Here is a 15807-nt window from a genome sequence, read left to right as displayed (position 1 = left end):
TTATTGTTAAGGACACCTTTCACCAGTGACACTTTAATGTATTCTGTATAGTACTTAAAACAGGATCTAAGATATACCTTTCACTGAAATTGCACTACTGTTAAAATGTTAAATTGTTGATAAGTTGAACAATGCAACTAACTCAAGTTTCATACCAATTGCATTTTTGTACATTCTAAAATATAAAATGTACTGCGCTGTTATGTAATTTTCCTTTTTTTCGTTCTGCAATAAAAATTATAAATAAAAAAGGAAAAAAGAAAATGCCCAATGTAAGAAAAGCAACTGTCCACAAAACCTGAATACTAATTTTAACTAATGTTTCAAGTACAGCAACCTCAGTAGTAATTAAATTTATCTAATTCGTTTCGATTTCCCCCACTTCCTGCATCAACAGGGTTTTTATGTGCCACTATGATAGGAGACATTTTGAAAAGCTTCCAAAACCTGAATGAAAAGATTAACAGAATAACCTTCACAAAGAGTCACAAATGTGTCTTATGTCTTTGTTATCAGATGAAAAGGAAATACATTCATCATGCAAGAGTACCTGGCATTCTACAAACGAGAAATTTTGATAATGGTGTCAAGTTATGTGGCTGGCATATTAAGCAACTAAGTGGGGAAAGTGAAAGACTAGTCTTCTGGATTCGGCTATTGCTGCTATGTTACTACTTGCAAAATTCTACTTTACCTGATTATCTGAGGTTCTTCTACCTCTCACCTTTTTCTGCGGTGAGAAATGAGACCATGCATGGAATGTTGATTAGTGTTAGTCTACAGTATTTGCTTAAATGCAAGACTAATTGTTTTGTTTCCCCCCCTCCCAGGTATGCCATAAAAAACTTATAGTTATGTCCCATAATAACTTTGTGTGTATATAATGGTTTTTAAGGGCATCATCTTACATTCATGCTCATCTTCCTTTCAAGTAAATATGGTAGTTCTCTTTCAAGTATATTTATTTAAAATATTTATAAACTGCTTTCTGACAAGCATGTAAAGTGGTTTCTGGATGAAGACTCCCAGGCTTTTGGTAAGGGCTTCATCCTTTCTACTTCCAGCCCCGTCTCTGAAAACTTAATAGTACTGGTTTATGTGAATTATTGTTGGTTTTTTTCTGTTGAAATCTTGCCGATTTCCTCGTTTCAATGGTTATGCTCTATTACTGCTTTTAATGTACCTTGATCTCATGAGCTTTTCTGTGCCCTACTGCGGTTTTGAGATTTGATACTATTAATTCAAAATATTTTCCATGATTTTGTTAGTTACCCTGGAAATTAGTTTTTAGTTGAATGGTAGGATATGAGAAAGGGTATGTAAGTAATCAATACAGTATTACAAGTAAAAAACAAGCACTATAAATATTTATTTGGTTATTAAAACTCTTGGATCTTACATCTGAGTTACAGTGAAAATCTGCATGATACTGTGGCTCCTTGAAACTATGGGGAGAAAACTTTCCTGGTATAACAGATGATCTTTAATACAAAAAATGCTTAAATTTTCATTTAAGCCTAATACTTTGCCAATTATTCTGACATGGCCAGAAACCATGGCGGTGCTACTCCCAGATGTAAAGGTGGTAAATTAGAATCCATTACTTCTTCACTGAGAAAATTTAAAATGACAAAGATAACAGGTTTGTGACCCTACCGATATACCCTGCATCAGGGGGAAGCCTGTTACACTCACATTTACAGGCAGCTTCACCTCTAAAGTACCCCAGAGTCTCCCAAAGCATTGTTCCTGAATCTGGGGGTAGTCTTGAAGCGGATACACATATGATCATGGGAGCTTGCTGAATATATGTCTTTTCTTCGTACAATTTGCCCCCCCCCCCAGGTAAGTATCAGAGTTCTCAGCATTCCAGCACATCCCAATAATTGAGAACGTCTTTCTCTGAAAGCTCCTTTGTCTCGTTGATGTGTAAAACTCCTTTAGCAACATTTCTTTGCAAAACACCTTGTCTGTCCTTTATGGCCCCTTTCCTGGGCCAAACGTCCTTTAAAGTGTAAACATTTCACTGGAAATCAGATTTATGGTCCTCTTCCTGGGCTATTCTCTGGGTTACCAAAAACATATTAACTCTGAAGTATCAGATAGTATCAGCCATCAACCTGTCATGCACATTCCAGGATACACCCATTAGGGTGCCATCACACCTTTTGATCAAAGTTTGGGAAACTGCATGGTCCTTTGTTCGGACCTGTAATCCTGCCCCACAGGCAATGCTCCCTCTAAGCTGTGGAGTCTCGTGAGCAAAAATTCTACTTTGTGAGCTTCTGGCATTAAAGCTGTGAGCAAGCCATTTGGCTCCTGCATAAATTAGTTTGCTCTGGAGCCATCCTTCCTGAGCTAAGACAAAAATCTGTGAACTGGAGGCTAAAAAACTGTGAGCCAGCTCACACTAACTCAGCTTAGAGAGAACATTGCCCTCAGTCAGGACACCTTCTCTAGTCTATAAAATGGCTGCCCAACCATAGCTCTGCATGTCACTCTAGGGTGCCTAACAGAGGAACACCTCCAAACTCACAATTTGGGTCCCTTCTGTTTGTGATACGCTGGTCGTTCACGATCTCCCTTCCACGGACTTCTGCACATCTGGATGGTAAATATAACCCCATAACTCCCTTTATGTCTCTAAACACCTCCGTTTCTCTGTAGCCTTATTTGCATGTGTTATTTGATTGCTCTGGAGTGTATGATTTACATTTAACCAGGTTTTTTCTCTCAATAATAGTCCAGATCATTTTGAGAGTCTTACTCTTTGAAACAGACCCTGGTATACACAGGTGTAGATCCCAGCTGTTATGCTTATTTTGTCAGTCTGGTCTCCCTGCTAATTTCCCCCATCTAAAATAGAGACAGATCAGTTTGGATAACAGGTTTGGACCTACTGGTATTTAACTAGTTTTTGGACTGCATGCTTTACAGTGTTATCCTTTGCAGACTTACTCCAGTCTAATGTCTGCCTGCCATGCCACATATACTATTTTACTTAAGAAAGATAGAGCAATATACCTCATGAGATCCAAGAAAACCATCCCTAAAAGCCAGCATTAAAGCCAGCATACACTTCAGCATGAGAATGCACATATTTATATTGCTGAAATAAATCTCCTTGCTGTTAATGAAATACAAGACCTGCACATTAAGTTGAAACCACCTAACATTTTATAGCAGAACAATTTATGTGAAATAGTACATTCAAAGGTGACTAACAAGAATGCTTTACTCATAATCATAAACATTTGTTAACATACTCATTGAGATACTTCCTAAAAGAATGTGCTCCATTGATACTAAACATAGGCCCCTGCCACACGGGGCGGAAAGGGACGGGCTGAAGCGGGGCTTCTGAAAGCTGCACCAAAAGAAACACGCCGTGGCGGGATCACATTGATCCCCTGAGCCGCGGCGCATTCCCTCCCCGGCACGATCAGATGCCAGGGGAAGCAACGAAGGGGAACGGGAGACTGCCGAACTGCGCATGTCTGAGCATGCGCAGTTTAGGCAGGAGCCGGGGATATGCCGGCAGAAAGATGGGCCGGCGCGTTGATGCGGCGCGTTGATGCGGCCGGCATGGATGAACCACCTCGGTAGGTGGTTCATTTTTGATGCGTTTTTTCGGGGGAAGGGCCGGATCAGGGACGGGTGTGCAACGCTGCCCAGATGTTGCAGTGGGATCAAGTCCGTTTGCTCCGGCCCCGATCTGGCCCACTCCCGGCCCAAAACCCCTCGTGTGGACAGGGCCATAGTATTGGAGTGGGGGGGGTTATCTGCAGGGCTAGAACCTATCCTTCTGCAACTCTTAATTCCAAAATGGAATTTTTCAGGAAATTATTGTTTCCATTCCCATTCTAAATTTTACTAAGCAAAGAGATCAGCTTGGCCTCAGCCTGTCTTCTGGGGATGCAGCATATACATGTTCAAACAAATCAGTAGACAGAATTCAGCTCTCCTCTGTGTAATTCCAGATATCCGCGCATCCTACTCATTCCCTTGCTGAAATTCAAGCACATGCACTGTTCTCCTTTGGGCCAGAGTTCTTTTGGATCTTAACATTACATCAGATGTAACATAAATTAAAGCAGTTACTGATACACATTCCACTTGGCTGGAAATTCCAGCTCGGTTAGCATATGTAGCAGACTCTTAGGCAGCTGGGATGCAGCAAGAGACAGATTGGGAAGAGGAAGGACCTGGAAAAACAGGCTGTGCAGGGAGGGGCAGGTCATACTTGGGGTCATAAATGGGTAATGAAGACACAGTAAACAAAGCAATGTGTAGCTTAAATTTCTGCACTGTCCTTCTAAGTAAGGCACAATGTGAAAGATACAAGGAGGAAAGATCAAAGCAAGGCCTGGGGTGCTCTTCAACAGAGATTAGGAGAGCCAAATTACGGCTCCACAGAGCCTTCTAAAAACAGCAGCTAATGGGACTGTCACAAAGTGATGGTAAAGGGACCCTCGGTTCTGGCCCCAATGTAGTTCCATCACTGCTAGAACTAACCACCTACAGCAGAGGTGTCAAAGATATTACAAGGGCTGGACCTGACATAAATGTCACTTTATCGGGCTGGGCCATGTGTGCCATAAAATGTCATGCCAGATACTGGCGATATAAACTTTATAAAGGACACAATTAACAATATTGTTTTTAAAGACAAAATACAAACAAAAGCAACTGATTCCTAGCAGTGAAAACAATTGATTTACTGGGGAGCCCACAAAACCCCCAATAAATGTATTTAATCATATGCAAGGCTAGTTTTTTCCAAGGGATACCATAAAAAGGGGAGTACTTTATATTTCCATAATACCAGTTGCTTGTAGGCCAGGTAAGAGCCCTGGATGGGCCAGTCCTGGATCCCGGATCATATATTTGACACCCCTGACCTACAGGAAGACTGAACCTTCCAAGCACTAACTTGCATCCCCTCTATCTCATGTTGTCATTTCTCCAGTGAAAAAAAAAGTTACGTTCAATAGGGCTTGCTAGTAACTTCTGCAGCACAAAAAATAATATCACAAATTAAGCCAAGGAATTGTAATATGTTCAAGGCTACTTACAAAACCAAGATGTTCAAGACTACTCACAGAACCAACCACCTATGTCCAAACACCTAGCACTTTATCCACTGTATCACACCGATTCAAGTACTTCCTGGAAAACCATGTACTAGAGCACATGCATATTAAAACAGTCTTTCATTTCAAAATCTTACACAATTAAAACACAGCTAAATCATCCCCCAAATGTTCAAATTAGCTGCATAGGAAGCACTCACAGAAAACATGGAAGTAAAAAGACACTTCCATACATTTTGCATGCTTTACCACCTTTCTGTTTGCTTCAGAACTAAAATTAACACTTTTCTGTTTGCTTCAGGACTAAAATAGCATTTTTCTGTGAAACTATGCTATTCATAGCTACTTCCTTGTGAATTATTAGCTTCCAAACAAAATGTACTGACGCAATATTGAACAAAGGGAATAAAGAAGTCTATTTCACAAACAGGATCTGCCTGGCTTAGTGAACAGGCTTTTTTATGTCAACAGTGAAAACAGTGCACATGCCACACAATAAAGTGACTATCTTGAAATACATTAATAGATTCTCTTACCTAAGCACCTGTAAGGAACTACGATATGAGGATGACTTTTGCATTGCTTCCGTCCTCGCTTGCACCAGTTCTGAATCGTTACAGGCTGGTTTGCTTCTACAACATTTGTAATTTGCAGTTCAGGGTACACCTAATATTCAAAAGTACAAAGAACAGAAGAGAATAAAATTAAATAATTTTATTGAACACTGTAACTGATGTTCTTGCTTACTAGTATCACAGCACATTCTTATGTATCAGTATTTGTCTGCTTATGTTTTTATACACAGAGGCCTGTGAAATTTTATAGAGCATGCAGGGGCAGGGGGGACGAGGCTTCTCTAAAGTACCAGGGAGACACTTTGATAATTCACAACAAAGACAGTTTAATCATGTTCCATATCTGTTTTGTTTTTTTTCTGACAGCAGAGTAATAGTTCACAGATACAAAGGAATTTTTGTCAACAGTTACTCATCCATCCATTTTTCTCCCCTTCATAATAGCATTTTAGTTAATCATCTTGATTCCTATATATCCTCCCCTTTTTTAAACAGAAGCAACTGTATTTTATTCCCCCCCCCCAGATTTATTTTAACCAATTCAGAAATCAAGAGCACTCTGATGGGTCGGACAAACATGTATTTAAAGATATGCAAGAAATAGAATGATAAAGGAACAGTAACAGAAGTCAATAGTAACAACAACAACAACAATTCTAGCTGCCCAAGATATGAATATTATGAAAGCCAAGATTCAGAAGACCAGTGAGACAGCAAATGTCGACTTTGCAAGACAAAGGATGAAACAGTTGACCACATGGTCAGTACCTGCAATAAAATTGCTCAAACTGACAATAAAGAATGTCACAATAGAGTTGCAGCTATGTTACACTGGAATCTTTGCAAGAAGTATGGCTTACCATCAGCCAGAAATTCATGGAAGCATAAACCAGACAAAATCATGGAGAATGATGAAACAAAAATTATTTGGGACTTCCAATTACAAACAGATAGCTTGGAGCATAACACCTCTGATAACACCATTATAGAAAAAATGAGAAATAGAGTTTGGATCACTGGCATTGCAATTCCAGAAGACAGCAGAATGGAAAAGAAAGAACAGGAGAAGGTCATAAAATACCAAGACCTGGGGAGGCGGGGTTACTGTGGAGCAGAGTAGTTGAGTGCTGGAGCTTCACTATAGTACGACTTTTTGTACGGCCGGCCCTTCACTATCGTGACAGACCACAGGCCGCTTCTCGGATTCTTTGCGGCCGACAAACAGACACCCCCCCAGGTGCTTTCCCTCCGGGTCCTCCACTGGTCCCTCTTCATGGCGGGTTACAACTACCGCCTGGAACTCTGCCCGGGGAAAGCAATGCGGCACACTCATGCTTTCAGCTGGCTGCCACTCCCATCCATGGACACTGACCCGGCTCCCGCTCATGGGGTCCTCCTGCTAGAGGCCCTCCCCGAACCGCCCTGCAGGTCGCTGATGTTGCCAGCCGCTCAACCCACGACCGGGTCATCTCCCGTGTTTTGGGCTGGGTGGTGAAGGAGTGGCCCGCAGCCTCCGCAGGTCCAGAGTTTACAGCATTCGCCACCCATAAGGGTGAACTGTCTGCCTACAAGGGATACCTCCTGTGGGGGGATAGGGTGGTCATCCCCAATGCCCTGAGACAACGCATCCTCACCACGCTCTATGAAGCCCACCCAGGAATAAGTCCAGAGGAAGGCACTGGCCCAAAGTGACGTCTGTTGGCCAGGGATTGATGCGGAGATCGAGTCCTGGGTGTGGAGATGCCAGACTTGCCAGCCGGTACATCCAAATCCACCGAGCGCACCCACTCAGTCCTGGGAGTCCACCCACAAGCCGTGGTCCTGGCTACACATGGACTTCGCTGGCCCCTTTCAAGGACGGGTCTTCCTAGTCACAGTAGACTCATACTCCAAATGGTTGGATATTAGCCGTGTCACCACCACATCCACGAAGGCAGTCATCCGCGCACTGCGCCGGATCTTCGCAACCCATGGGCTGCCATACACAATACTCTCCAACAACGGGGCGGCTTTCACTTCGGAGGAGTTCCAAGACTTCCTCCAGCAGAACCTAATCCGGCACGTGAGGTCTGCACCCTTCCACCCAGTGACCAATGGAGAAGCGGAGCGGATGGTGCGCACCACGAAGGAAGCCCTCAGCAGGATCACAGACGGAGACTGGGAGTTCCGACTAGCCCGTTTCCTCCTAACTCAGCAGACTACTCCAAACCCCGTCAACGGCCGTTGCCCCATGGAACTCCTGATGGGCTGCCGTTCCACCATTCTACTAGACCAGCTGTATCCGGACTGGGCGCCAGAGTTGAGGAGGCTAACCGAACAAAGAGAGGCACCCCGGAGGTTCTTCCTGGAAGACCCTGTCTTCATTAAGAACTTTGGGAAAGGGCCCCCGTGGCTGGCGAGCCGGGTAGTCAGGCTCACACGTCCAGTCTCATATGAAGTGTCTACGGAGGATGGCCAGCTCCTCAAGAAACATGTGGACCAGCTACGGCAGCAACAGCTCCCGGCAGAGGAGGAGCCCCCCCGAGGCCTGTCAGGCCTGAGAGCTACGCACCAGAGGCAAGCGTCAGTGCGAGTCCACTGGCCCTGGTCGAGGCACCAACAGCCATGGTGCCAACCAAGCCACCAGGGCCAGAAGAGCAGCAGCAAAGTGTCCCAGATGACCGCTCGGAGCCAGTCGTGAGCAACCCTGTCCCAGCACCCCGGCGTTCCCTGCGAGAGCGCCAGCTGCCAGCCTACCTACAGGACTATGTGACATAGGTTAACTTGGAACTATGGGGGGAGGGGTGTTATGTCCGCAGACCGCCACCAGGGATCTGCGGCCTCAGTCCTTAGCTTGGTTCCTAACACAATAGGGACCAAGGATCCTAGACTACCGAGTCCTCCAATAGGACCTTGGAGGGAAATTCAACCCCCCCAATCGAACGGTGGGTGTGTCTGGGTGGAGTGTATATAGTTGGCCCTTGCCAGGCCATGTGTGTTCTCTTGTTGTGAAGTACAATAAACGCATCTAGTTAGCATGTCGTAGTCCATGTATCCATGAGTGAAACCAGTACCTTACAGTCACATGTACAAGACTGCTTATTTTCTCTACCCAAGATGTAAGCAGGAACATGACTTCATGAGGAAACATTCTTAAAGGAAGCCTTGAGATAGCACCTCAGGACAGCTGTTAGAAATTTCAAGAGCTGCTCTTCTTTCAGTGCCAGGATCACAAGAATCACATGAACGTTTCCATACACTCTCTTGTTTATACAAATGTTTAGCCTTAAAGTAGTTCATCCATATTTATGACAGAGCAGCAAAACAAGACTCCATATACACGTGTGAACCAGCTTTTGAACTCAAACTCTTCTTTGCATGCAGCTTCAAGTATAAATATTCTGTCTTGCTCTAAGAATGGATCATCTTGCTTCACCATGAATAAATTAGAAGTGACTACTACATCTTTCAAATCCAGCCTGCCGGGGTCTCAGACAGGCAGGGGGAGGGGGCCGCGCGCCTGGCCCAACGGGGACTGGAGCAGCCAGGGGGGTGGGAGGCCACCACCTGCCACCCCAGCTAGCACCCGTTGTCTCTTGGTACAACGAGCCTTCTTCCTAGTCCTCTATATTTAACGATTTTTCTACCACATCCAATCCTCTGTATTTACAGATTCTTCTACCACATCCAATTAGGATGAGGATTTATTTGGGTTGTTAAACATTTGGTTTGTTTAATTGCTAATTAAATCTTCTATCACCAATAGCTACAAATTGTGATGTAGAACCAGATTTTGCATTTTCTCCTGTCCCCCACCTATTCAGCTCATATCTTTTATGTCTTTTGCATAACTTCTTCAATCAAAGCTCAACAATTAGTTTACATATCACTCCACACATTGTCTAAATGGAAATTCCTGAACTAGTTTCAGCATGAAAATGGCCTCTGGATACTGTTGAATAATATAACTTTTATTCAGTCCAGTGGCAGAACAAGCCTGTTTCAAACAAGCACTGCATAATTACCAGAGGACGCAGAGTATAAAGAAGTCTTCTGTTCTATTTTATTTCAATGACCAGATTATTATTTTTTTCCCAACAGGGGACAGAAATGTCTTTGTGCTAGTGTACAGCAGAAACATGGTTTTGTGTTTCTCAGCTTAATTAAATATTTGCAACACAGATATAGGGAAACAGAAGTTTCCACAAAGCATTTCAACCTCAGTGACATCAGATCATGATCAAGTTTTGTAGGAAAATAAGGTTCATGAAGTTTACTTAGGGAAGCATGGCCCACTCTTTCACAGGTATGCAGTCACAGATGGGGATGAGCATAAAGCTAGTAAGGAAGACATACACCTTTGTGTGGCTCTAACTTTTGACAGTCACTTAAAAGAATCATTATTTTAAAGCTAAATTTTATAGAAACAAATCTCAGAGTAGGATTACAATAATTACTAGAAATCTAAACCTATTTCTGTTACTGCATTAATCCGAATGCCTGCTGTGTACAATGGGCACCCTGAAGCCTTGGCACTGAAAGCATGAATTGCAGCTATGCAAGAACCTCCAAAGGAAATTTAGAAAATTGAGGGCCAAAAGTGAAAAACATAAATAAGTATAGACAAAAGAGTGTTTATTTCAAAGACATATAACAAAAACTTGTAGGGCCCCAAATAAAGCCTCATAAAATGTTCAAAGTGAAATGACCTGATGCATTTCAGCTCACAAATAGTACAAAGTACACCATGCAGCAAAGTCCCTGTAACATATGTTGTAAGCCAATAAACAATTAATAGAGAGCCAGTTTGGTGTAGTGGTTAAGTGCATAGACTCTAATCTGGAAAAACCGGGTTTGATTCCCCACTCCTCCACTTGCACCTGGCTGGATGACCTTGGGCAAACCGTAGTTCTGATAAGAGCTGTTCTTGAGAAAGAGCAATTACGTCACGAGCTCTCTCAGCCCCACCTACCTCACAGAGTGTCTGTTGTGGGGAGGGGAAGGGAAAGGAGTTTGTAAGACGCTCTGAGACTCCTTTGGGTAGTGAAGGGTGGGGTATAAATCCAATCTCTTCTTCTCTTCTTCATCTAATATAGGACCAAAAATGGAATGTTCCAATCTGGAATTGAATGACACCAAAAGATTTTTATTTAGGGCCACAAATATATCTAGCCTCGTGTAGTTGCATATACTGGAAATAATATCAGTACCAATATGTACCTTGCAGTTTAGGTCCTGAGAGTGCAATCAATATGTAACTGTTACATATTGATGTCACATTGTCCCTGATAAGGCAATTTTACTTGCACTCTTAGGACCTAAACTGGAAGGCACATATTGGTACTGAAGAAGGCTCTTGTGAACTGAAACGCATCAGGTCATACACTGTTCTTTTGTGTGCATTTGCCACTTTGAACATTCTCTGCCCTCGTTTCTTACTGAAAAAATCAGGCTTTCTTTGGAACTATAATCTGGGAAGAAATCTAAGAGTCTACACATTCCTATTCCCGATCTTGCAAGCAAAGCTGTATCACCAGCATACAGTAGAGCTAGTAATTTAAGGGGGGCTAAATATAGTGAGTGGAAATCATTATGGGACAAGAAGGAATACAATTCCTTAATAAAGGTATTAAATAGCAGTGGTGCAATGATGCAACCTTGCTTCATGCTCACATTAAATGTAATTTGATTTGACAGTTGAGCAGAAGGGAAATTATGGAGTTGTTGAGTCAAAAATAATAATTTTCTGTCCACAGAAGTGTTCCTCAACTTCTCCCAGAGCCTTTTTTTTGGTATTGAGTCAAAAGCAGCCTTGAGGTCCATGAATGCTACCACCAGCATGCCCTCTTTAATGTTAGTATACTTGTCTATCAAGTACTGGAATGTGTAGCAATGACCAACAGCACTAGCGCCCTTCCAGAATCCAGCCTGTTTTCAACCTATAATTGTATTTTCTTCCAACCGGGTTGAAAACTAGCTATAAAAATGGAAGCATATAGCTTTTCCACTATAGATAACGAACTATAAGGATGGTAATTATGCCCACCAATCAGCATTTGAGTGAAAAAGTTCCGAAGGGAGCAAGTCAGGACTTGATGCCTTACCAGTTGTCACCCGGTTTATTAAACCCTTGATCTCTGTTTTAGTTATTGGAGGTCATTCATCCATTTCAAGAGAGTGGACTCAAATATCAGCAGTGTCCATCTTGGGTGCAGCAAATAAAGCTGGAAAAGGCTTTCCCCAGTGCTTAGCAAGGATATAGCAAGGCACAGGAGATCTTCAATTTAACTTGTTTGCCACTATACCCCAGAAGATTTTACTGTTTTTGGATTTGATTGCCTGGATCAAAGAATTCCATTCACTCAAAACCAAAGCCCTTTTTCTAGCTTTTACTAACTTTTTAAAAATTCATGCTTAAGCCAGAGCAACTCTGAATGTTTCCTTACTGTTGTATGAACTAAACTGCTGTGTTTGTAACTAACTGCCCTCTTACAATCAGCATCAAACAACTTATGTCACTTCATCCTGCCATAGTTATCTCAAGTCTGCAAATTGGATATATACAGTGGTTGAAACAGCCTAAATAGTCTACCTAGAGATAAAAGGTTATTCGTAGGGGTCAAATAGGGGAAACTGATATTTAAAGTTTAGACAGACAACCTTTATTGGCATGTAGATATTTAAAGTTCATAGACGGTCATTAACCTCACCACTTCTTTCTCAAGTTCTTTATTCCATTTTACAGGTCTGAGATTATCACAATTTTGACTTAGACAATAATAATAAAAAACAAATTAGGAAAACTTATTTCTTTGCCAGTGTAATACAGGCTCTAAGGGTAGACACAGTCACTCTCTCTACAGTCAGTAACACATAAAGTTTGGATTAAACAACTCTGGCGATCAATTACACTGGCACCACAGTGACTGATACAGAAGGCAGCTGTTTACTATAGGTAAACCATTGTTGACAATAAGGGATGCAGGCATTTTTCCAGTGCTATTTATTTTACTATCCTTAGATTTACGCGAATCAAAGAAACATCCAATAGAGTTAGTTGATAACTATTCCCCATTCATTAGTTCTGCCAGTATGGGCATTTAGATCTCCTGCCAGCATAAGAGCTGCCAAAGGGTACACGTTCGTAATCTTCTGGATAAACTTGTCCAATTTACCCCAATATTTTACTAGATCTGATCTAGGCATTATTTATTTATTTAATGTATTATTTAATTCAATTTATACCCCACTAGGTGTTGGGTCCCAGACCGTAGTGCTCGGGTGGAATGTAGGCATTAATTATAATCACAGTCAATTTATGTAATTATAAATAGAGTCATCGCCAATGGGGGCTCACTGGGAAGCTCTGTGATCTTAATTGCCAGACTTGTGGAAGCTATGCACACAATACCCACAGAAAAATGTTCTGTCTTGGCCTTCTTAAAGGCCTCCAGAAAGTATGTAACCCTCCCCCATACCATGTTAGAAACTCATGACACTTGTAATAAAATTATATCCTGTTTCATCAAATATTCTCTAATTTCCCAAAGACTCATTTCGCTTTCCCAATCTGCCATATTCTGAGATAAAATATTTAATTTCCTCCCACTGTATCATCTAGTCCAGTGGTGTCAAACTCATCTGTTAAGAGGGCTGGATCTACTATAAATGTCACTTTGTTGGACATGGCTACGTGTGGCATAAAATGCAATGCCAAATAGTAGAGAAACTTCATAAAGGACAGCAGCTGGTAAACTCTGACTTGGCATGTCTTTCTGATTGGTCATAGTAGGAGATAATGGGTGGGGTAATAGAGTTTCCCTATCAAACACTTTGTCCTTGGTATACTGTCTTAGGGGAGAATAAGTAAGATCAACTACTGCCTCTTACTTCGAAAATGCCTTGGGAACTTTGATGACTTTCTTATCATGGCTTATCGTGTCTTTAAAAAGTGTCTAAACTCATTTTATTTCTAAAAAAACTGATTAAAATCCAAGTGGTTGTCAACAAAATTCCCTCAAAGCCCCACAGTGCTATGAGCAGAAATTTTACTGTGTGAGCAAAAAAGCTAGTAGCATTAAAGTTGTGAGCGAGTCTACATTTGAGTCGATTATTGCATAAATTAGTTTTTATAAGATTATTTCCATAACCTTGTAAAATCTCATAATTTTTAAAAAATTACATTTAAACTATATTTTATGAATAATTTACACATTATAAGAGAAAGCAGAATCAAATCAAATCCCATCCATCCCCTTCACTATATTGGTAGACCTGTACTTTGGAGAACATGTTTACCCACCCTAGTCCACTATATTGGTAGACCTGTCCTCGAAGAAGAGGTCTACCCACCCCTTTCCACTATATTGGTAGACCTGTCCTCCAGAGAACAGGTCTACCCCCCCCCACTATATTGGTAGACCTGGCCTCAGACCATTGCCCTGTGCTGAGCCTTAGAAAACATGCCAGTACTTGGGGGGGGACACACTTGCAGTCTACTTTTGGGTTGGTTTTTTTTAGTGAAATATGACAATTGGCATTACAGGTTAAGTACAACAGAGGTGGAACAATCACTGTCAGAACCTTGCCTAATCTAACAAACAGTAAATTGCTTAAATGTTATCAACCTACCCAAACTACTTATTTATTCAAATATTTATATCCCACTTTTCCCTGTGACTCAAGGTAGCTTACAAATCATATTGAAAAGCATGATATGGGTGTGCAAAAATATTTGTTTTCCCCCAGCTCCATTGTTGCCTATTGGGACCATTATAGTCAATGAGCCCCACAGGTTCTAATGAAAAATAGACCTGGGGTACCTGGGACTCGTGGGGGGGCTGTTTTTTAATTTTTAATTGAGTATTATAAAAAGTTAGAGGGAAATGGGGTACAAAGGGTAAAAGGGAAGGGGATACAAAAGTAAAAGAATGATGCATACATTTATTTCTACATGTACTAATACAGTATTAGTTCTACTTATATCTTCAAATAAATCTTTATATTATATCTAATTACTTAAACCAAGACATTTCTTAATATCTGCATAGAGCTACGTTGTTGCCTTTATATCAAATAAGCGGTTTTCACTTCCTAAAGAAAGTTATGATATCTTATTATCTTGTTAATTTTGATAGAGCATTCCAAATTAGTTAATCATAATTACATTATATTAATTTCATAGCTATGGATTCTCATATTCAAGCTCTTATAATCTCTTAAACATTTATTACAAAATTACTCCTTACTAATAAATTTATAGATCCCAGTGTCCTATCGCTAAAAATAGCCATTTTATACTAAAAGCATTCGAAAGGAAGTATTTTAAAATATATCTCCCTAAAAAACAAACATACCTAATTCTAAAACATATTTCCTACACATTATGACTTCCTACAATACCACATACAAATGCCTTATGACTAGAGATGTAAAACTTCCAGAAATTTTGAACCTCGGAAAAAAAACCCGAGGTTTTTTACAGGTTTTTTCGGGGGAAACGGAAATTTTCGGAAAAATTGAAAAAAATGCTACATTAGCATTTCTTTTGTCTTTTCTAGATTGAAAGTCATTCTGTTACTTTAGTAATAAAATATGACTATGGACATTTTTACTTGGCATGAAATTATCACAACTAGCATATTACAAATATAGTGTATCCAAACAATTATTACAAACAGAATACCCACCCAGATGAAAAAACAAAACTGAAACCTTTTTATTTTCTTCGGACAATAGCACCTCCTAAAGGAAGAAATGCATCTTGTTCTTGCATTGGAGAGTTCAGTTGGTAACCTAGGACTTGCTTAGATCAATCTGATACCATACACACACACACACACATATACATACACACACACACACACATATATATATACACTAGCTGCAAAGCCCGTTGTGAAAGCAATACAACGAGATCTAGAAAGAGGCTCTGGGGCAGTGCTCTGGCTTTGGGCAAACAGTGTCAATTTGCTGTGGTGACCTCAGCAGGGTATAATGACAGAGTCCACTGTTTTCTCCAGAGGAACTGATCTCTGCTACCTGAAGAGCAGTTGTAATTGTGAGTGATCTGTAGCCCTCACCTGGAGATTGGCAGCAATTGTTACCCAGGACAAAGTGGCTGGTTTGGAGGGTGTAGTCTATGGCATTCTACCTGTCTG

At 41.2% G+C, this 15807-nt stretch overlaps 1 protein-coding gene across 4 annotated transcripts in view; it reads right to left on the bottom strand.

The window, feature by feature from the left end:
* APP (amyloid beta precursor protein) overlaps positions 1 to 15807 on the bottom strand; it is a 242168-nt gene that overhangs the window by 132339 nt on the left and 94022 nt on the right. For all 4 annotated transcript variants that reach the window (XM_015424206.1, XM_015424208.1, XM_015424207.1 and 1 more), the window contains exon 3: positions 5630 to 5759. In XM_015424206.1, the coding sequence (XP_015279692.1) occupies positions 5630 to 5759 (130 nt within the window). The remainder of the gene's footprint in view (positions 1 to 5629; positions 5760 to 15807) is intronic.

The sequence above is a fragment of the Gekko japonicus genome, unplaced genomic scaffold (assembly GCF_001447785.1).
Source record: "Gekko japonicus isolate JY-2015 unplaced genomic scaffold, Gekko_japonicus_V1.1 scaffold1418, whole genome shotgun sequence".
NCBI lineage: Eukaryota > Metazoa > Chordata > Lepidosauria > Squamata > Gekkonidae > Gekko > Gekko japonicus.
Note: the sequence above shows the minus strand (reverse complement) of the source record. Positions and strands in the feature narration are given on the sequence as shown.